Raw genomic sequence first — 23,397 nt, 5'->3', positions numbered from 1 at the left:
TACTTCTGCCCCTTCTTTGGATACTGTGTTAACAACCCTCCAGACGAGCTTCAATGCCATACAACTCTCCTTCCGTGGCCTCCAATTGCTCTTAAATACAAGTAAAACTAAATGCATGCTCTTCAACCGATCGCTGCCTGCACCTGCCCTCCCGTCCAACATCACTACTCTGGACAGTTCGGACTTAGAATATGTGGACAACTACAAACACCTAGGTGTCTGGTTAGACTGTAAACTCTCCTTCCAGACTCATATCAAACATCCCCAATCCAAAGTTAAATCTAGAATTGGCTTCCTATTTCGCAGCAAAGCATCCTTCACTCATGCTGCCAAACATACCCTCGTAAAACTGACCATCCTACCGATCCTTGACTTCGGCAATGTCATTTACAAAATAGCCTCCAATACCCTACTCAATAAATTGGATGTCTATCACAGTGCCATCCGTTTTGTCACCAAAGCCCCATATACTACCCACCACTGCGACCTGTACGCTCTCGTTTGCTGGCCCTCGCTTCATACTCGTCGCCAAACCCACTGGCTCCAGGTCATCTACAAGACCCTGCTAGGTAAAGTCACCCCCTTATCTCAGCTTGCTGGTCACCTTTCTGGTATATCTCTCTGGTCACCCCCAAAACCAATTCTTCCTTTGGCCGCCTCTCCTTTCAGTTCTCTGCTGCCAATAACTGGAACAAACTACAAAAATCTCTGAAACTGGAAACACTTATCTCCCTCACTAGCTTTAAGCACCAGCTGTCAGAGCAGCTCACAGATTACTGCACCTGTACATTGCCCATCTATAATTTAGCCCAAACAACTACCTATCCCCCTACGGTGCTTATTTATTTTGCTCCTTTGCACCCCATTATTTCTAATCTCTACTATCTCTTCCACTGCAAATCTACCATTCCAGTGTTTTACTTGCTATATTGTATTTACTTTGCAACCATGGCCTTTCAGAGGCCGAGCCTTCTCGTCTCTACTCCTCCCATTAAGGGGTCTGAGAGGCCGAAGCTTCCCACCATTAGCTCTGACAGATTGAAAACCCTAGTCATTGGCGACTCCATTACCCGCAGTATTAGACTTAAAACGAATCATCCAGCGATCATACACCGTTTACCAGGGCAGGGCTACCGACGTTAAGGCTAATCTGAAGATGGTGCTGGCTAAAGCTAAAACTGGCGAGTGTAGAGAGTATAGAGATTTTGTTATCCACGTCGGCAGCAACAATGTTAGGATGAAACAGTTAGAGGTCACCAAGCGAAAACAGCTTCAGCGTGTAAATCAGCTAGAAAGATGTGTCGGCATCGAGTAATTGTCTCTGGCCCCCTCCCAGTTAGGGGGAGTGATGAACTCTACAGCAGAGTCAATGGCTGGTTGAAAACTGTTTTCTGCCCCTCCCAAAAATAGAATTTGTAGATAATTGGCCCTCTTTCTGGGACTCACCCACAAACAGGACCAAGCCTGGCCTGCTGAGGAGTGACGGACTCCATCCTAGCTGGAGGGGTGCTCTCATCTTATCTACCAACATAGACAGGGCTCTAATTCCTCTAGCTCCACAATGAAATAGGGTGCAGAACAGGCAGCAGGCTGTTAGCCAGCCTGCCAGCTTAGTGGAGTCTGCCACTAGCACAATCAGTGTAGTCAGCTCAGCTATCCCCATTGAGACCGTGTCTGTGCCTCGACCTAGGTTGGGCAAAACTAAACATGGCGGTGTTCGCTAGAATAAAGACCTCCTCCATAACTGCCATTATTGAAAGAAATCGTGATACCTCACATATCAAAATAGGGCTACTTAATGTTGGATCCCTCACTTCAAAGGCAGTTATAGTCAATGAACTAATCCCTGATCATAATCTTGATGTGATTGGCCTGACTGAAACATGGCTTAAGCCTGATGAATTTACTGTGTTCAATGAGGCCTCACCTCCTGGTTACACTAGTGACCATATCCCCCATGCATCCCGGAAAGGCAGAGGTGTTGCTAACATTTACTATGGCAAATTTAATTTACATCATTTACAAAAAAATAAGAAAACGTTGTCTTTTGCGCTTCTAGTCATGAGATCTATGCAGCCTACTCAATCACTTTTTATAGCTACTGTTTACCGGCCTCCTGGGCCATATACAGCGTTCCTCACTGAGTTCCACGCATTCCTGTCGGACCTTGTAGTCACAGCAGATATTCAAATTTTTGGTGACTTTAATATTCACATGGAAAAGTCCACAGACCCATTTCAAAAGGCTTTCGGAGACACTCAAGTGTTTTAGTACTATATCTCGACACAATGATGAAAATAATCATGGCCTCTAAACCCTCAAGCTGCATACTGAACCCTATTCCAACTAAACTACTGAATGAAAGAGCTGCTTCCTGTGCTTGGCCCTCCTATGTTGAACATAATAAACGGCTCTCTATCCACCGGATGTGTACCAAACTCACTAAAAGTGGCAGTAATAAAGCCTCTCTTGAAAAAGCCAAACCTTGACCCAGAAAATATAAAAAACTATCGGCCTATATCGAATCTTCCATTCCTCTCAAATATTAGAAAAGGCTGTTGCGCAACAACTCACTGCCTTCCTGAAAACAAACAATGTATACAAAATGCTTCAGTCTGGTTTTAGACCCCATCATAGCACTGAGACTGCACTTGTGAAGGTGGTAAATGACCTTTTAATGGCGTCAGACCGAGGCGCTGCATCTGTCCTCGTGCTCCTAGACCTTAGTGCTGCTTTTGATACCATTGATCACATTCTTCTGGAGAGATTGAAAACCCAAATTGGTCTACACGGACCAGTTCTGGCCTGGTTTAGATCTTATCTGTCGGAAAGATATCAGTTTGTCTCTGTGAATGGTTTGTTCTCTGACAAATCAACTGTACATTTCGGTGTTCCGTTTTAGGACCACTATTGTTTTCACTATATATTTTACCTCTTGGGGATGTCATTTGAAAACATAATGTTAACTTTCACTGCTATGTGGATGACACAAAGCTGTACATTTCAATGAAACATGGTGAAGCCCCAAAAGACTAAACTATGCCACTTTGTTTACATACTCATCTCATTTGTACATACTGTACTCGATACCATCTACTGTATCTTGCCTATGCTGCTCTGTACCATCACTCATTCATATATCCTTATGTACATATTCTTTATCCCCTTACACTGTGTACAAGACAGTAGTTTTGGAATTGTTAGTTAGATTACTTGTTGGTTATTACTGCATTGTCGGAACTAGAAGCACAAGCATTTCGCTACACTCGCATTAACATCTGCTAACCATGTGTATGTGACAAATAAAATTTGATTTGATTTGATTTGATTTGAAATTGCCCTCGCTAGAAGCCTGTGTTTCAGACATAAGGAAGTGGATGGCTGCAAACTTTTGACTTTTAAACACGGACAAAACAGATATGCTTGTTCTAGGTCCCAAGAAACAAAGATCTCCTGTTGAATCTGACAATTAATCTTGATGGTTGTACAGTCGTCTCAAATAAAACTGCGAAGGACCTCGGTGTTAATCTGAACCCTGTTTCAAGGACAGCTTTTTTCCATCTACCTAACATTGCAAAAATCAGAAACTTCGTCCAAAAATGATGCAGAAAAATGTATCCATGCTTTTGTTACTTCTTGGTTAGACTACTGCAATGCTCTACTTTCCGGCAACCCGGAGAAAGTACTAAATAAACTTCAGTTAGTGCCAAATACAGCTGCTAGAATCCTGACTAGAACCAAAAAAATGTATCATATTACTCCAGCGCTAGAATCCCAACACTGGCTTCCTGTTAAGGCTAGGGCTGATTTCAAGGCTTTACTGCTAACCTACAAAACATTACATGGGCTTGCTCCTGCCTATCTTTCCGATTTGGTCCTGCCGTATATACCTACACTACGGTCACAAGAAGCAGGCCTCCTAATTGTCTCCTGAATTTCTAAGCAAACAGCTGGAGGCAGGGCTTTCTCCTATAGACTTCCATTTTTATGGAATGGTCTGCCTACCCATGTGAGAGACGCAGACTCGGTCTCAACCTTTAAGTCTTTATTGAAGACTCATCTCTTCCGTAGGTCCTATTGAGTGTAGTCTGGCCCAGGAGTGTGAAGGTGAACGTAAAGGCTCTGGAGCAACGAACCGCCCTTGCTGTCTCTGCCTGGCCGGTTCCCCTCTCTCCACTGGGATTCTCTGCCTCTAACCCTATTACAGGGGCTAAGTTACTGGCTTTACTGGTACTCTTCCATGCCGTCCCTAGGAGGGGTGTGTCACTTGAGTGGGTTGAGTCGCTGACGTGGTCTTCCTGTCTGGGTTGGTGCACCCCCTTGGGTTGTGCCGTGGCGGAGATCTTTGTGGGCTATACTCAGCCTTGTCTCAGGATGGTAAGTTGGTGTGGGGGCTGTGCTTTGGCAAAGTGGGTGGTGTTATATCCTGCCTGTTTGGCCCTGTCCGGGGGTATCATCGGACAGGGCCACAGTGTCTCCTGACCCCTCCTGTCTCAGCCTCCAGTATATATGCTGCAGTAGTTAATGGTTCGGGGGGGATAGAGTTAGTCTGTTATATCTGGAGTATTTCTCCTGTCTTATCCGGTGTCCTGTGTGAAGTCCACCTGGCCGTGCTGCTGCTCCAGTTTCAACTGTTCTGCCTGCGGCTATGGAACCCTGACCTGTTCACCGGACGTACTATCCGTCCCAGACCTGCTGTTTTCAACTCTCTAGAGACAGCAGGAGCGGTGGAGATACTCTCAATGATCGGCTATGAAAAGCCAAATGACATTTACTCCTGAGGTGCTGACTTGCTGCACCCTCGACAACTACTGTGATTACTATTATTTGACCATGCTGGTAATTTATGAACTTTTGAACATCTTGGCCATGTTCTGTTATAATAATCTCCACCCGGCACAGCCAGAAGAGGACTGGCCACCCCTCATAGCCTGGTTCCTCTTTAGGTTTCTTCCTAGGTTTTGGCCTTTCTAGGGAGTTTTTCCTAGCCACAGTGCTTCTACACCTGCATTGCTTGCTGTTTGGGGTTTTAGGTTGGGTTTCTGTATAGCACATTGATATATCAACTGATGTAAGAAGGGCTATATAAATCAATTTGATATAGATAGTTTTACATAAAAATCAGTTTTAATTAATCACTCTGATTAATGTGTTTACATGTCCTAATAATTCAGTTTAATATCTCATGATTAGTGTGTAGGTAAACATACTCAATAATGTAATCTTGCTGACTTTACCTTTAAGCCTCCCCTCCTGTCATCTTGCTGAGTCTAACTTTAACTTTCCTGTCTCGACTAACCTTGTCCTGTCTTACCGTCTCGTAGTCTTTGAGTGCAGCCTTGAACTTGCCCAGGGCCATGTTGGACGTGGCTCGGCGGTAGTAACCCTTGATGTAGTTCTGGTCTATCTCCAGACACTTGGTGGCGTCGGCCAGGGCGTAGCCATAGCACTCTGTCCGCAAGTATGCCAGGCTGCGGTTGGAGAAGTAGATGGCGCTGCATGGTTTGAGCTCCAACGCCTCCGTGTAGTATTTGATCGCATTCTCATAGTCTCGCTCTAGAAAACAACATCACATTTATTCTCATACTCTTTCTCTAGAAAATGGTTCAAAGGTTGCATTGTAATGTATACCACTGTAAGACACATACACACAGTAGGAAGTAGGGTTGCACGATATAATCAGTGAACATATCGGAATCGGACGATATTAGCTAAAAATACCAACATCGGTATCGGCCCGATGTTTAGTTTAACGCTGATGTGAAAGACCAATGTCAAAGCTGACATGCATACCTACACTCAGCAAAAAAAAGAAACTGCACTTTTTCAGAACCCTGTCTTTCAAAGATAATTTGTAAAAATCTAAATAACTTCACAGATCTTCATTGTAAAGGGTTTAAACACTGTTTTCCATGCTTGTTCAATGAACCATAAACAATTAATGAACATGCACCTGTGGAACGGTCTTCAAGAATAACAGCTTACAGACAGTAGGCAATTGAGGTCACGGTTACGAATACTTAGAACACTAAAGAGGCCTTCCTACAGAATCTGAAAAACATCAAAAGAAAGATACCTATGGTCCCTGAATGTGCCTTAGGCATACTGCAAGGAGGCATGAGGACTGCAGATGTGGCGCCTAAGACAGCGCTACAGGGAGACAGGATGTACAGCTGATCATCCTCGCAGTGGCAGACCATGTGTAACAACACCTGCACAGGATCGGTACATCCGAACATCACGCCTGCGGGACAAGTACAGGATGGCAACAACAACTGCCTGAGTTACACCAGGAACGCACAATCCCTCCATCAGTGTTCAGACTGTCTGCAATAGGCTGATAGAGGCTGGACTGAGGGCTTGTAGGCCTGTTGTAAGGCAGGTCCTCACCAGAAATCACCGGCAACAACGTCGCCTATGGGCACAAACCCGCCGTCGCTGGACCAGACAGGACTGGCAAAAAGTGCTCTTCACTGATGAGTAGCGGAATTATTAGAATTAGAATTAGAATTATTAGGTTGACCGCAACTTCTGGGGTAGCTAGCTTTAGCTTGGTACCTAGCTAGCACCAATACAACCAGCCTGAAAACAATGACCAGTAGAAATTGCAGTCGTTTTCACTATTCTTAGCAATGATTTAGGAATCCTTGTAATTATTAACTAGGTAGCCACTAGTTGTTTGCCTATTGAAATTGAACTTCAGCTCATGAAAATAAATAGCTAGCCAGCTACTTAACCCTGTTGCCAAAGGCTAACGTTATTAGCAGCCAGCTAGCTTCATCTGGCTAGTGAGGCTCGTGAGGTTAGTTTGTGTTTTGAAGCTCGCCACAATAAGGATTAGGCACAATAGTGGAATTTGCGTTTTGCCTTCAAAATAAAAGTGTGTCATTGACAGTGATGCAAATGAATACAAATAGTAGAATTATGCCATACTTTTATTTTGAAGGCTAACCGCAAATTTAACGATTGTGGCTAATCCTTATTGTGGCTAGCTTCACATAGATGGGTCATTGACGTGTATCTTTTTTGACAAGCAAGACCCAAACAGCATTTCATTGAAATTCTGGTTGAAATTCTGGCAAGTCCGTAAATAAGAATTTGTTCTTAACTATGAAGGCCGAGACAATGCTGGGCCAATTGTGCGCAGCCATTTGGGACTCCCAATCACCGCCGGATGTGATACAGCCTGGATTTGAACCAGGGACTGTAGTGATGCCTCTTGCACCGAGATGCAGTGCTTAACTGTACTAGAATGCTTAAAAGGCCGCTAAAATTTGAAATATAGGTATAGTTTTTTTTAAGCCCGAATCGAGCCGGTTGGTCAAAATAAAAACAAATCTATACATTTCTTTAAATAAAAAAAATACAAGATTTGTAATTCATTTTTACCAAGATCTTGGTTACGCAATTTTACATCTAAGATGTTTGGTGCAGTATTTCTCAAGTGAAAACATTTGCATGAAATAACAAAACACTTAATTGAAGAAACCCTATGGGTGACCAACCACCGACGAAGGGGCGTAGACTTTGGCTACCGAACCTCGGCTTGCCCCCCCCAAAAAAAATTGGATCGGTAAATAAAATTGATGCAGGTCAATTGTCTGGGAGAAGTAAAAAATCCCATTGCAAAAGGCTTTTTAGCATCTTCACTGATGGAAATACTCAATGTAAATACATTTGACTGTTCACGCTCATCTGTCGATAGGTTAATTTGCATATTGTTGTGGAATTAAATTGGCTTGTGTGTAGGCTACAGTATATTCGTTACGCATCTTATTTATCACACCCGTACATACAGATACAGAGCCATTGAGTGGAAAATCTGTCATACAGAGTGGGAGCTGTTGCTGCAGCATTTTAACCAGCAACAGAAGGCAGGCTGCAACAGCGAGTCACACAACACTTTGCAAAGAGTTGGAGGCTGTAGGCTATACATTTTGAGAACATATACTTAAATGGTTTGAAACCTGAACAATTAAATTCATATGAGGCATGTCTTACCTTGATACAAAGTAACCTATTAGATCTCCTCTTTCTACATTTCTAACGGATATTTTCATCTCTGTCATGAAACCGCTCGCAGGTGCAGTGCCTTTTTGACAGTGTTTTCCGCTAAGTGCATTATGGAACGAACATTCGCGCATAGCCTAATGCTTTGTGCGCATAACTGTGGTTATAATGTGAAGAAATAATAGTTTATCAACACTTTAAGCTAAACGTTCTGATCTGTTGCATCAGACTCATTGCTTTTTAACATTTCTTTAATGTAGCCAGGCCTAGTGGTTGTATGAATTTGGGATCTATCGTCCCACAACTGTCCCAGAGTCTGTTTGGAAAAGGATATTTCTCAACACGCTGACCAAAAGAACAGGTAAACTTGTCTACTATGGGGGATAGTAGATTGACATTTGTTTGTTACTGATCATCTTGTTGGCTGTAAGTAAATGTGGACGGTTATTCTAATATCTTCAAAGTGCACATCAAATTCGTTAAGATGGACCTTACATCATTGCATCCTTGACTTGCATGTTCTGTTAATATGAATTACCATCATCTAAATGTGATTTCTGTCATTCTGAGCAACGTGGGTGGACGCCCTAATCAGGTTTTGGACCCAATGCACATGGGTCTGGCAGATTTATCAAATTTCTGGAAAATGTTTAAATGTTGCTGGTCAAATGTCTAGTGCCACATTTTCCTAATGTAAACCCTGCTAGGGTAACTACAGTACCTAGCTACCCCATAGAAACTCATTCTACTACAGTACCTAGCTACCCCATAGAAACTCATTCTACTACAGTAACTAGCTACCCCATAGAAACTCTCCCTTGTATCTCTCTGACATAATGCATCCCCTCCCATCTGTCTCTCTTCATCACCCTGACAGTTTTCAGAGGTGGTGTGTAGTAGTGTAAAGCTGAGCAGCAGGAAGCTCAATTAGAAGACTATGGCCAGGGTACTGTAGTGTAACAGGGTACTGTATCAGGGTACTGTAACAGGGTACTGTAGTATAGCAGGGTCCTGTAACAGGGTACTGTAACAGGGTAGTGTAGTGCACCAGTGTAGTATAGCAGGGTACTGTAGTATAGCAGGGTACAGTCGTGTATCAGGGTACTGTAGTATAGCAGGGGACTGTAACAGGGGACTGTAGTATAGCAGGGTACTGTAACAGGGTACTGTAGTATAGCAGGGTACTGTAACAGGGTACTGTAGTATAGCAGGGTACTGTAACAGGGTACTGTAGTGTATCAAGGTACTGTAACAGGGTACTGTAGTATAGCAGGGTACTGTAACAGGGTACTGTAGTGTATCAAGGTACTGTAGCATAGCAGGGTACTGTAACAGGGTACTGTAGTGTATCAAGGTACTGTAACAGGGTACTGTAGTATAGCAGGGTACTGTAACAGGGTACTGTAGTGTAGCAGGGTACTGTAGCATAGCAGGGTACTGTAACAGGGTACTGTAGTGTATCAAGGTACTGTAACAGGGTACTGTAGTATAGCAGGGTACTGTAACAGGGTACTGTAGTATAGCAGGGTACTGTAACAGGATACTGTAGTGTAACATGGTGATGAAGCGTAGGAGGGTAATGAAGCGTACCTGTGTAGTATAGCAGGGCACTGTAGTGTAACAGGGTACTGTAGTGTATCAAGGTACTGTAACAGGGTACTGTAGTATAGCAGGTACTGTAACAGGGTACTGTAGTATAGCAGGGTACTGTAACAGGATACTGTAGTGTAACATGGTAATGAAGCGTAGGAGGGTAATGAAGCGTACCTGTGTAGTATAGCAGGGCACTGTAGTGTAACAGGGTAGTGTAGTGTAGCAGGGTACTGTAGCATAGCAGGGTACTGTAACAGGGTACTGTAGTGTAACAGGGTAATGGAGCGTAGGAGGGTAATGAAGCGTACCTGTGTAGTATATATAGCAGGGCACTGTAGTGTACCAGTGTAGTATAGCAGGGCACTGTAGTGTGGGGGGGTAATGTAGTGTTGCAGGGCACCATAACAGGGAACTGTAGTGCACCAGTGTAGTGTAGCAGGGTAATGTAGTGTGGGGGGGGGTAATGTAGTGTTGCAGGGCACCATAACAGGGAACTGTAGTGCACCAGTGTAGTGTAGCAGGGTAATGTAGTGTAGCAGGGTAATGTAGTGTTGCAGGGCACCATAACAGGGAACTGTAGTGGACCAGCTTGTCTAATTTGACATATTTTCTCATCTATTTACCAATATACTTCGATGGTTGATATGACAATGTGCAGACACTTGCACATCAAGTTATGGCCATGTAGCTAGTTAGCCATTTCAATCAGTGCACTTTAATGTTTTGGACATTCTGATTTGCCTTGAACATAAACCATGATCTGGCCATTAACTTCAACCTATTGACGTGGTATCCCGAGTAACTCTAAACATTGCAAGAGAACAGCGTTACTTGTATTACTTAATTTGCTAGATAAATACCAGAGTTTATCCCCCTGTTAGCTACAGAAGTAAAGGCAGCGAGCTAGCCAACGTTAGCTTATCTCCCGCATAATGATCGGCGACGTGCCAAACTACTACTAGTAACCATTTGTAGGGATTTGGGCTTTTCTGTGTTAAGTTAATGATATCTCGGGTGAGACAGGTTGTGTTTCCAAACGATTAAAGACATTTTGACGGGTGTCAAAATGAAAACCAAAACAGCGCTAGCTAGAGTAGCTAACGTCAGGAATGAATGACTTGATGTGTGTACACGCGTCAGTCTGATAAAAGTTTCTGCCACAACGTTAGATACATTCTGGTTGGTGTCTTCGAGATAAACTACGACATACTGGATGATCATATCATTTCACACAATTATAAATATTACATGGAATATGAATGGATCGTGTTTGTTTTTTTAACAAGACCCGAGCTGACGACAAAAAGCCACCACACAACTCTGAGGTACTTTTTGGTTAGCTTAGCATAGTGTTGGTTAGCATAGCATATACCGCAACTGTCCATTAAAAGCAATGCGCCGTTCAGCTCGTTAGCTACCTAGCGTTAGCATAGCAACCGTCTCATGTGTGCTAGAAACAAATCCACTGTTGTCAATATGAAGGGCGCTGGATTTTGATCATTTACAGACGTTGTCCATATTGAAAGATGACGGTGATAGACAACTTCACATGGTTGAAATCCTACCTTTAAAGTAATTATTCGCCTTCTCCTTGAATTTCTCTGCATTTGTATCTTCCTCCGCCATCTTCTCCTTGCTCCCGCTTACCGACTTTGCCGTATCGTTCGCCATTGACAGTATAGTCGCAAAGGGCGTCCGCTGCAGTCCTATGGTCTCAAACTGGACTAACAGAGTTTCTAAACCCAGAGGTGCTACATCACGAGACTTCCGGGAACGCTAACGAAACAGACCTAACAGACCAGACCGGAGTTTGACACAAGTACAAATTATTAATTGGTTGTTAATTTTCTCAAAATCTTAAGGCACAACCTAGATTCGAGTCAATGTAGCCAAGTAGTTGAACATGTTATTATTACATCATCGTGAGTGACAAACTGACACGTTTTCATTTTCGTCAAAAACAACTATCGATGCGAGACGACCGTTATACCTGGCGAGGTATCTACGCATGAATTTAGTAAGCCAACGTCACCATAAATTCATCTACAAGTGTGATCAGGGGATTCTGTTGGAGAAGCAGTTTATGCTTCTCTTCATACTGTACTGTCTGTTTTTGCTATACTTTTCCAATGCCAGATCCGGGGTCAGTTTTCAATTGCTTCCCTAAAGTGTGAACTGACTGGGGTACCAGAGTTGTCCTAATTTTAAAAAGAAAATAACAATAATTATCTCAATTATTGAGACTAGGTTTTCCCAGAAATAAGCAGAATTTTAGGGATGTTATTTTTTAAAGAAGTGAAACTGAAAGAATGTGTAGTCTACAATGACGTAATAGATTGTAATTTGCCAAATGTTACACCCACAGTAGCTGCCTGTCATTTCATGATAATTCAGAATAAAACAACAGCCTTTACTGTTTTGGAAATATTACCTATGCTGGCTCATTATTAGGCCATACAGAATTATCACAGGGGCTGCAAGTAACAGGGGGAAACAGTGTGAATCAACCTCCAGGGGTCAGAGATCTGCAGAAGATAAACCTGGAAAGATTGTAACGTGTGGAGGGGGGGTTATCTATAGGTTTAGAGAGGGTGGAGCAGGTAAAGGAGATAAACCTGACCAGATTGTACTGTGTGTGTATGCCCCTCCACCCCCTGCCCCATGGCGTGACCACTCTACCCCTTGCCCCATCCATTACCCCTCTACCCCCTGTCCTGGCCCTTACCCCCTCTACCCCCTGACCCATGTCCTGACCCCTCTACCCCCATGTCCTGCCACTTATCCCCTCTACCCCCCGTCCTACCCCTTACCCCCCCCCCCCCGCCCCATGTCCTGACCCCCCTACCCCGTGCTCCATAACCTGACCCCTCTGCCCTTCGTGTCTAGTCCATCTGTGCTGACTGAGGTATGAGGATGTTGTGTGTTTCCTGCCAGCTGGACTCAGCATGTGGACCATGATGCTGCGAGAGGACGGGGACAGAACTACACAGGGGTCTCTCTCCAAACCCTGAGTCACCTGACATCTGACAATATCCCTCTAGTGGTGTGGGGGCTGTGCTTTGGCAAAGTGGGTGGGGTTATATCCTGCCTGTTTGGCCCTGTCCGGGGGTATCATCGGATAGGGCCACAGTGTCTCCTGACCCCTCCTGTCTCAGCCTCCAGTATTTATGTTGCAGTAGTTCATGTGTCGGGGGGTCAGTCTGTTATATCTGGAGCATTTCTCCTGTCTTATCCAGTGTCCTGTGTTAATTTACGTATGCTCTCTCTAATTCTCTCTTTCTTTCTTTCTTTCTTTCTCTCTCTCGGAGGACCTGAGCTCTAGGACCAAGCCCCAGGACTACCTGGCATGATGACTCCTTGCTGTCCCCAGTCCACCTGGCCGTGCTGCTGCTCCAGATACAACTGTTCTGCCTGCGACTATGGAACCCTGACCTGTTCACTGGACGTGCTACCTGTCCCAGACCTGCTGGAGCGGTAGAGATACTCTCAATGATCGGCTATGAAAAGCCAACTGACACTTACTCCTGAGGTGCTGACTTGTTGCACCCTCGACAACTACTGTGATTATTATTATTTGACCTTGCTGGTCATTTATGAACATCTTGGCCATGTTCTGTTATAATCTCCACCCGGCACAGCCAGAAGAGGACTGGCCACCCCTCATAGACTGGTTCCTTTCTAGGTTTCTTCCTAGGTTTTGGCCTTTCTAGGGAGTTTTTTCTAGCCACCGTGCTTCTACACCTGCATTGCTTGCTGTTTGGGGTTTTAGGCTGGGTTTCTATACATCACTTTGAGATATCAGCTGATGTAATATGATGATGCTATATAAATACATTTGATTTGATTTGATTCTGGAATTGTGATGTGCATGTTAGCATTTTTCATCATGAATGCTGTTCTGGAGGCAGCTCTGCAGAGTGGTCATTAGCTGGCACAGCCACAAAGTCATAAAATCTGATTTTAAACCTAAATCTAACCTTAACCGAACTGCTAACCCTAAACTTTAAGAATAATAAGCACATTTTTGTTGTCATGAATTTTCACAATTTTGCCAGCTATCTAAGGGGAAATCGCTCAGTTCTGCCTCCAGGACAAGACTGATGACAATACATGTAAACATGTGAAGTTCAGTTAAAAAGTGTATATTTCATGGAAATAATTTGAACTGCAAGACAACATTATGTATAGACTAGTGCTTATGAAGCAATATATGAATGCAACGTTATTCTACATGTGAAACTATTGTATTTCTGAATTACCTCATCGTTGTTGCCTACAGCTGATTTGATTGTATAGTTCTAACAAGGTGGTTCAAATGAATAAAATCTGGTTTAGAGAATGAATGGTGTAACATATACGCTGGGAGTCAGGAAGCAGGTGCAGAAGGTAAGTTTAATGATCGGGAATCAAGGTAAGACAGGAATCAAGGTAAGACCAGAGATTGAATGGGTTGTTTGTAGAAAGAGAATTCAAGGAATTGTTATGATCTTCCTTACTCTGCTAGGTAAAGTTATATGGTTTAAAAATATATTTTGGGATCAGTTCCCTCCTCTATGGTGATCACGGTCACCTGCTTCACCTCTTACGTCACCAGAAAATATAAACACAACATGTAAAGTGTTGGTCCCATGTTTATACACCCTAACCCTAACTAAAATATAAACACAACATGTGAAATGTTGGTCCCATGTTTATACACCCTAACCCTAACTAAAATATAAACACAACATGTAAAGTGTTGGTCCCATGTTTATACACCCTAACCCTAACTAAAATATAAACACAACATGTGAAGTGTATAAGGGCACAAGGCGAGACCCAGATGCAGACACGGGAGGCAGATGGTTTGAGTCTTTGATATTTATTAAACAATCCAAAAGGGGTAAACGAATGGTCATGGACAGGCAAAAGGTCAAAACCAGTTCAGAGTCCAGGACGTCAGGGCAGGCAGATGGATAGCAGGTGAGTCCAGAAAACAGGCAAGGGTCAAAACTGTGAGGACTAGCAAAAAGAGAATAGAAGCAGCAGTACAGGAACACACGCTGGTTGACTTGAAAAACATACAAGATGAACTGGCACTTAGAGACAGGAAACACAGGGATAAATACACTGGGGAAAATAAGTGACACCTGGAGGGGGTGGAGACAATAACGAGGACAGGTGAAACAGATCAGGGTGTGACAAAGTGTGGGTTCCATGTTTATATACTGAACTAAAATATAAACACAACATGTAAAGTGTTGGTCCCATGTTTCATGAGCTAAAATAAAATGTTCCACAAAAAACCTATTTCTCTCAAATGTTTTGCAAATGATGTTAACATCCCTGTTAGTGAGCATTTTTCCTTTCCCAAGATAAACCATCCACCTGACAGATGTGGCATATCAAGAAGTTGATTAAACAGCATGATCGTTATCATAGGTGCACCTTGTGCTGGTGACAATAAAAGGCCACTAAAATGTGTCGTTTTGTCACAACACAATGCCACAGATATCTTAAGTTTTGAGGGAGCATACAATTGGCATGCTGACTGCAAGAATGTCCACCAGATCAGTTGCCAGATAATTTAATGTTCAATTCTTTACCATAAACCGCCTCAAAATTAGTTTTAGAGAATTTGGCAGTACGTCCAACCGGCCTCACAACTGCAGACCATGTGCATGGCGTAGTGTGGGCAAGCGGTTTCCTGATGTCAACATTGTGAACAGAGTGCCCCAGGGTGGCGGTGGGGTTATGGTATGGACAGTCATAAGCTACGGACAACGAACACAATTGCATTTGATTGATGGCAATTACGGACTACAAAGGGAAACACGGCCGCGAGCTGCCCAGTGACGCAAGCCTACCAGACGAGCTAAATGCCATTTATGCTCCTTTCGATGCAAGCAACACTGAAATATTCATGAGAGCACCAGCTGTTATGGACGACTGTATGATCACGCTCCCCGCGGGGCCAGACGGATTAACAGGATGTGTACGCAGAGCCTGAGCGGACCAACTGGCAAGTGTCTCTACTGACATTTTCAACCTCTCCCAGACCGAGTCTGTAATACCTACGTTTCAAACAGACCACCATAGTCCCTGTGCCCAAGAAAGCGAAGATAACCTGTCTAAATGATTACCGGAATGCCAAGTCTAGGACCAAAAGGATCCTTCTACCCCCCAGCCATAAGACAGCTGAACAATTAATCAACAGGCCACCCAGACTATATACATTGACGACCCCTTGTTTTTACAATGCTGCTTCTCGCTATTTATTATCTATGCATAGTCACTTTACAAATTACCTCAACTAACCTGTACCCGTAATTTTCTTGTTACTTTTTGATTTCATGTATTCATTTAAAAAAAAAATAATAATAAGTAAACATTATCTTAACTCTATTTCTTGAACTGCATTGTTGGTTAAGGGCATGTAAGAAAGCATTTCACAGTAAGGTCTACCTGTTGTATTCGACGCATGTGACAAAATTAGATTTTGATTTGAATGCACAGAGATAATGTGATGAGATCCTGAGGCCCATTGTCATGCCATTCATCCGCCACCATCATCTCATGTTTCAGCATGATAATGCACTCAGAGTTCTTCAATGGCCTGCATACTCACCAGACATGTCACCCATTGAGCATGTTTGGGATGCTCTGTGTCGTGTACGACAGCGTGTTCCAGTTTCCGCCAATATCCAGCAACTTCTCACAGACATTGAAGGGGAGTCGGACAACTCTATGTAAAGGAGATGTGTCGTGCTGCATGAGGCAAATGATGATCCACACCCCTACCTTTTTTAAAAGTTAATTGTGACCAACAGATGCATATCTGTATCCCCAGTCATGTGAAATCCATAGATTAGGGCCTAATGAATTTAGTTCAATTGACTGATTTCCTCATATGAACTGTAACTCAGTCAAATATTTGAAATTGTTCCATGTTGCATTTCTATTTTTGTTCTGTATACATACGTCATAGGAACAAACAATTAACTGTTATGCCACTGTGGGATTCTGGGAAAAATAAAAGGCCTAAATTGACAAACACAGGTCCATAACCTTAGATGGAGATTCTGGCACTCTCCTGGTGCTTATGGTGTTAAAACAAAGATGTCATTTGAGAATCAACTGTTAATTTGAATGGGAATTGAACAAAGTTAAGTAAAGGTGGATCACATCAAAAACCTCAGCCAATATTTGCTCACTATTGATTTGATGTCTTTTACGTGTCTTTGTTTATAAGGGAGTACATGATCCACTCCAAAAACATGTAAGAATATCAATCTGTTACGGTGCGTGAATGAGGACCCAAAAGCGAATTAACGTAAACAGAGCTTCTTTAATGACAAAACATAGGTAGGCTCAGATGGACCGGCAGATTCCGACAGGACAGGACAAGGTTGCAGCAAACATGACGATAGTCTGGTTCAGGCATGAATAACACAAACAAGAATCCGACAAAGACAGGAGCAAAAACAGAGAGAGATATAGAGGACTAATCAGAGGGAAAAAGGGAACAGGTGGGAAAAGGGGTGACGAGGTAGTTAGGAGGAGACAAGGAACAGCTGGGGGAAAGAGGGGGAGAAAAGGTAACCTAATAACGACCAGCAGAGGGAGACAGGGTGAAGGGAAAGGACAGAAACAAGACACAACATGACAATACATGACAGTACCCCCCCACTCACCGAGCGCCTCCTGGCGCACTCGAGGAGGAAACCTGGCGGCAACGGAGGAAATCCTCGATCAGCGCACGGTCCAGCACGTCCCGAGAGGGAACCCAACTCCTCTCCTCAGGACCGTACCCCTCCCAATCAACTAGGTACTGATGACCACGGCCCCGAGGACGCATGTCCAGAATCCTACGGACCCTGTAGATGGGTGCGCCCTCGACAAGGATGGGGGGGGGGGGGGAAGACGAGCGGGGGCGCGAAGAACGGGCTTGATACAGGAGACATGGAAGACCGGGTGGACGCGACGAAGATATCGCGGAAGAAGAAGTCGAACTGCGACAGGATTAATGATCTGAGAAATACGGAACGGACCAATGAACCGCGGGGTCAACTTGCGAGAAGCGGTCTTAAGGGGAAGGTTCTGAGTGGAGAGCCAAACTCACTGACCGCGACAATATCTAGGACTCTTAGTTCTACGCTTATTAGCAGCTCTCACAGTCTGCGCCCTATAACGGCAAAGTGCAGACCTGACCCTCTTCCAGGTGCGCTCGCAACGTTGGACAAAAGCCTGAGCGGAGGGGACGCTGGACTCGGCGAACTGAGATGAGAACAGCGGAGGCTGGTACCCGAGGCTACTCTGAAAAGGAGATAGCCCGGTCGCAGACGAAGGAAGCGAGTTGTGGGCGTATTCTGCCCAGGGGAGCTGTTCTGACCAAGACGCAGGGTTGCGAAAAGAAAGACTGCGTAAGATGCGACCAATAGTCTGATTGGCCCGTTCTGCTTGACCGTTAGACTGGGGGTGAAAGCCGGAAGAGAGACTGACGGAAGCCCCAATCAAACGGCAAAACTCCCTCCAAAATTGAGACGTGAATTGCGGACCTCTGTCCGAAACGACGTCTGACGGAAGGCCATGAATTCTGAAAACATTCTCGATGATGATTTGTGCCGTCTCTTTAGCAGAAGGAAGCTTAGCAAGGGGAATAAAATGAGCCGCCTTAGAGAACCTGTCGACAACCGTAAGAATAACAGTCTTCCCCGCTGACGAAGGCAGTCCGGTGACAAAATCTAAGGCGATGTGAGACCACGGTCGTGAGGGAATGGGAAGCGGCCTGAGACGGCCGGCAGGAGGAGAGTTACCGGACTTAGTCTGCGCGCAGACCGAACAAGCAGCCACGAAGCGACGCGTGTCATGCTCCCGGGTGGGCCACCAAAAACGCTGGCGAATGGAAGCAAGCGTACCCCGAACGCCAGGGTGGCCGGCTAACTTGGCAGAGTGAGCCCACTGAAGAACGGCCAGACGAGTAGGAACGGGAACGAAAAGAAGGTTCCTAGGACAAGAGCGCGGCGACGGAGTTTGAGTGAGTGCTTGCTTTACCTGCCTCTCAATTCCCCAGACAGTCAACCCGACAACACGCCCCTCAGGGAGAATCCCCTCGGGGTCAGTGGAGGCTACTGAAGAACTGAAGAGACGAGATAAAGCATCAGGCTTGGTGTTCTTAGAGCCCGGACGATAAGAAATCACGAACTCGAAACGAGCGAAAAACAGCGCCCAGCGCGCCTGACGCGCATTAAGTCGTTTGGCAGAACGGATGTACTCAAGGTTCCTATGGTCAGTCCAAACGACAAAAGGAACGGTCGCCCCCTCCAACCACTGTCGCCATTCGCCTAGGGCTAAGCGGATGGCGAGCAGTTCGCGGTTTCCCACATCATAGTTACGTTCCGACGGCGACAGGCGATGAGAAAAATACGCGCAAGGGTGGACCTTGTCGTCAGAGAGGGAGCGCTGAGAAAGAATGGCTCCCACGCCCACCTCTGACGCGTCAACCTCGACAACGAACTGTCTAGTGACGTCAGGTGTAACAAGGATAGGTGCGGATGTAAAACGATTCTTGAGGAGATCAAAAGCTCCCTGGGCGGAAACGGACCACTTAAAGCACGTCTTGACAGAAGTAAGGGCTGTGAGAGGAGCTGCCACCTGACCGAAATTACGGATGAAACGACGATAGAAGTTCGCGAAGCCGAGAAAGCGCTGCAGCTCGACGCGTGACTTAGGGACGGGCCAATCAATGACAGCTTGGACCTTAGCGGGATCCATCTTAATGCCTTCAGCGGAAATAACAGAACCGAGAAATGTGACGGAGGAGGCATGAAAAGAGCACTTCTCAGCCTTCACAAAAAGACAATTCTCTAAAAGGCGCTGGAGGACACGTCGAACGTGCTGAACATGAATCTGGAGTGACGGTGAAAAAATCAGGATATCGTCAAGGTAAACGAAAACAAAGATGTTCAGCATGTCTCTCAGGACATCATTGACTAATGCCTGAAAGACAGCTGGAGCGTTAGCGAGGCCGAAAGGAAGAACCCGGTATTCAAAGTGCCCTAACGGAGTGTTAAACGCCGTCTTCCACTCGTCCCCCTCCCTGATGCGCACGAGATGGTAAGCGTTACGAAGGTCCAACTTAGTGAAAAACCTGGCTCCCTGCAGGATCTCGAAGGCTGAAGACATAAGAGGAAGCGGATAACGATTCTTCACTGTTATGTCATTCAGCCCTCGATAATCTATGCAGGGGCGCAGGGACCCGTCCTTCTTCTTAACAAAAAAAAACCCCGCTCCGGCGGGAGAGGAGGAGGGGACTATGGTACCGGCGGCAAGAGCTACAGACAAATAATCTTCGAGAGCCTTACGTTCGGGAGCCGACAGAGAGTATAGTCTACCCCGGGGGGGAGTGGTTCCCGGAAGGAGATCAATACTACAATCATACGACCGGTGTGGAGGAAGAGAGGTGGCCCTGGACCGACTGAACACCGTGCGCAGATCGTGATATTCCTCCGGCACCCCTGTCAAATCACCAGGCTCCTCCTGTGAAGAAGAGACAGAGGAAACAGGAGGGATAGCAGACATTAAACATTTCACATGACAAGAGACGTTCCAGGAGAGGATAGAATTACTAGACCAATTAATGGAAGGATTATGACAAACTAGCCAGGGATGGCCCAAAACAACAGGAGTAAAAGGTGAACGAAAAATTAAAAAAGAAATGGTTTCGCTATGATTACCAGAAACAGTGAGGGTTAAAGGTAGCGTCTCACGCTGAATCCTGGGGAGAGGACTACCATCCAGGGCGAACAAGGCCGTGGACTCCCTTAACTGTCTGAGAGGAATGTCATGTTCCCGAGCCCAGGTCTCGTCCATAAAACAGCCCTCCGCCCCAGAGTCTATTAAGGCACTGCAGGAAGCTGACGAACCGGTCCAGCGTAGATGGACCGACAAGGTAGTGCAGGATCTTGAAGGAGAGACAGGAGTAGTAGCGCTCACCAGTAGCCCTCCGCTTACTGATGAGCTCTGGCTTTTACTGGACATGAAGTGACAAAATGACCAGCAGAACCGCAATAGAGACAGAGGCGGTTGGTGATTCTCCGTTCCCTCTCCTTAGTCGAGATGCGGATACCTCCCAGCTGCATAGGCTCAGCACCCGAGCCGGCAGAGGAAGATGGTAGTGATGCGGAGAGGGGGGCAACGGAGAACGCGAGCTCCTTTCCACGAGCTCGGTGACGAAGATCAACCCGTCGCTCAATGCGAATAGCGAGTTCAATCAAGGAATCCACGCTGGAAGGAACCTCCCGGGAGAGAATCTCATCCTTTACCTCTGCGCGGAGACCCTCCAGAAAACGAGCGAGCAAAGCCGGCTCGTTCCAGCCACTGGAGGCAGCAAGAGTGCGAAACTCAATAGAGTAGTCTGTTATGGATCGATTACCTTGACATAGGGAAGACAGGGCCCTGGAAGCCTCCTCCCCAAAAACAGATCGATCAAAAACCCGTATCATCTCCTCCTTAAAGTCCTGATACTGGTTAGTACACTCAGCCCTTGCCTCCCAGATTGCCGTGCCCCACTCACGAGCCCGTCCAGTAAGGAGAGATATGACGTAGGCGACACGAGCAGTGCTCCTGGAGTAAGTGTTGGGCTGGAGAGAAAACACAATATCACACTGGGTGAGGAACGAGCGGCATTCAGTGGGCTCCCCAGAGTAACACGGCGGGTTATTGATTCTGGGCTCCGGAGATTCGAAAGCCCTGGAAGTGGCCGGTGGATCGAGGCGGAGATGGTGAACCTGTTCTGTGAGGTTGGAGACTTGGGTGGCCAGGGTCTCAACGGCATGTCGAGCAGCAGACAATTCCTGCTCGTGTCTGCCTAGCATCGCTCCCTGGATCTCGACGGCTGAGTGGAGAGGATCCGAAGTCGCTGGGTCCATTCTTGGTCGGATTCTTCTGTTACGGTGCGTGAATGAGGACCCAAAAGCGAATTAACGTAAACAGAGCTTCTTTAATGACAAAACATAGGTAGGCTCAGATGGACCGGCAGATTCCGACAGGACAGGACAAGGTTGCAGCAAACATGACGATAGTCTGGTTCAGGCATGAATAACACAAACAAGAATCCGACAAAGACAGGAGCAAAAACAGAGAGAGATATAGAGGACTAATCAGAGGGAAAAAGGGAACAGGTGGGAAAAGGGGTGACGAGGTAGTTAGGAGGAGACAAGGAACAGCTGGGGGAAAGAGGGGGAGAAAAGGTAACCTAATAACGACCAGCAGAGGGAGACAGGGTGAAGGGAAAGGACAGAAACAAGACACAACATGACAATACATGACACAATCAACTGTTAACAAAATGTCCAAAGAGAAGCCGGAAGTATACAGAATGGCCAGAAGTATACAGAATGTCTGCGTAGAGGTGGATCAGAGAATCACCAGCAGCAAGAGAGACATCATTGATGTATACAGAGAAGAGAGTCGGTCCAAGAATTGAACCCTGTGGCACCCCCATAGAGACTGCCAGAGGTCCGGACAACAGGCCCTCCAATTTGACACACTGAACTCTGTCAGAGAAGTAGTTGGTAAACCAGGCGAGGTATTCATTTGAGAAGCCAAGGCTGTCGATTCTGCCAACAAGAATGTGCTGATTGACAGAGTCGAAAACCTTGGCCAGGTCAATGTATACGGCTGCACAGTAATGTCTCTTATCGATGGCGGTTATGATATCGTTTAGGACCTTGAGCATGGCAGGGGTGTACCCATGACCAGCTCTGAAACCAGATTGCATAGCGGAGAAGGTACGGTGAGATTTAAAATGGTCGGTAATCTGGTTGTTAACTTGGCTTTCGAATACCTTAGAAAGACAGGGTAGGATAGATATAGGTCTGTAGCAGTTTGGGTCTAGAGGGGGATGACCGCGACAGCTTTCCAATCTTTGGGAATCTCAGACGATACGAAAGAGAGGTTGAACAGGCTAGTAATAAGGGTTGCAAACAATTTTGGCAGATAATTTTAGAAAGAGAGGGTCCAGATTGTCTAGCCCGGCTTATTTGTAGAGGTCCAGATTTTGCAGCTCTTTCAGAACATCAGCTATCTGGATTTGGGTGAAGGAGAAATGGTGGGGGCTTGGGCGGGTTGCTGTGGAGGGTGCAGGGCAGTTGACCGGGGTAGGGGTAGCCAGGTGGAAAGCATGGCCAGCTGTAGAGAAATGCTTACTGAAATTCTCAATTATTGTGGATTTATCGGTGGTAACAGTGTTTCCTGGCCTCAGAGCAGTGGGCAGCTGGAAGGACGTGCTCTTATTCTCCATGGACTTCACAGTGTCCCAGAACTTTTTTGAGTTTGTACTACAGGATGCAAATTTCTGTTCGAAAAAGCTAGCTTTAGCTTTCCTAACTGCCTGTGTATATTTGTTCCTAACTTCCGTAAAAAGTTATATATCACGGGGGCTATTCGATGCTAATGCAGAATGCCATAGGATGTTTTTGTGCTGGTCAAGGGCAGACAGGTCTGGAGTGAACCAAGGACAATATCTATTCCTAGTTCTACATTTTTTGAACGGGTCATGCTTATTTAAGATGGTGAGGAAGGCACTTTTAAGGAATAGCCAGGCATCCTCTACTGACGGGATGAGGTCAATGTCATTCCAGGATACCCTGGCTAGGTCGATTAGAAAGTCATGCTCGCAGAAGTGTTTTAGGGAGCGTTTGACAGTGATGCGGGGTGGTCTTTTGATCGCAGACCCATTACGGATGCAGGCAATGAGGCAGTGATTGCTGAGATCTTGATTGAAAACAGCAGAGGTGTATTTGGAGAGCGAGT

The 23,397-nt window shown here is 45.5% G+C and overlaps 1 protein-coding gene and 1 long non-coding RNA gene across 7 annotated transcripts in view; one reads left to right on the top strand and one right to left on the bottom strand.

The window, feature by feature from the left end:
* The window catches only part of LOC110508131 (serine/threonine-protein phosphatase 5), a 36,752-nt gene extending 25,357 nt beyond the window's left edge, over window positions 1-11,395 (bottom strand). For 2 of the 4 annotated variants that reach the window (XR_016492537.1, XM_090224055.1), the window contains exons 1-2: window positions 11,169-11,395; window positions 5,315-5,556 (exon numbers count right to left, since the gene is read on the bottom strand). Coding sequence is in view for 2 of the 4 variants with exons in the window: in XM_090224055.1 (XP_090080181.1) it covers window positions 5,315-5,556; window positions 11,169-11,274 (348 nt within the window). In the remaining 2 variants the exon portion in view is untranslated. Of the gene's footprint in view, window positions 1-2,671; window positions 2,822-5,314; window positions 5,557-11,168 lie in introns of those variants that run through there. The other 2 variants (XM_090224056.1, XM_090224057.1) reach the window with 2 other exon arrangements.
* On the top strand, window positions 11,276-13,946 carry LOC118944752 (uncharacterized). Of its 3 annotated transcripts, none has more exons than XR_016492538.1 (2): window positions 11,276-11,620; window positions 12,912-13,946. It is a non-coding gene; the product is annotated as an uncharacterized LOC118944752 (long non-coding RNA). The 3 variants fall into 3 exon arrangements; XR_016492539.1 differs by having other exon boundaries at window positions 11,348-11,620; window positions 12,490-13,946; XR_016492540.1 differs by having other exon boundaries at window positions 11,362-11,620; window positions 12,538-13,946.
* The last annotated feature ends 9,451 nt before the right edge of the window (window positions 13,947-23,397 follow it).

The sequence above is a fragment of the Oncorhynchus mykiss genome, chromosome 27, assembly GCF_057628025.1.
Source record: "Oncorhynchus mykiss isolate SJ-2025 chromosome 27, ASM5762802v1, whole genome shotgun sequence".
Taxonomy (NCBI): Eukaryota; Metazoa; Chordata; class Actinopteri; order Salmoniformes; family Salmonidae; genus Oncorhynchus; species Oncorhynchus mykiss.
This window is presented reverse-complemented; position numbering and strand designations above follow the sequence as displayed.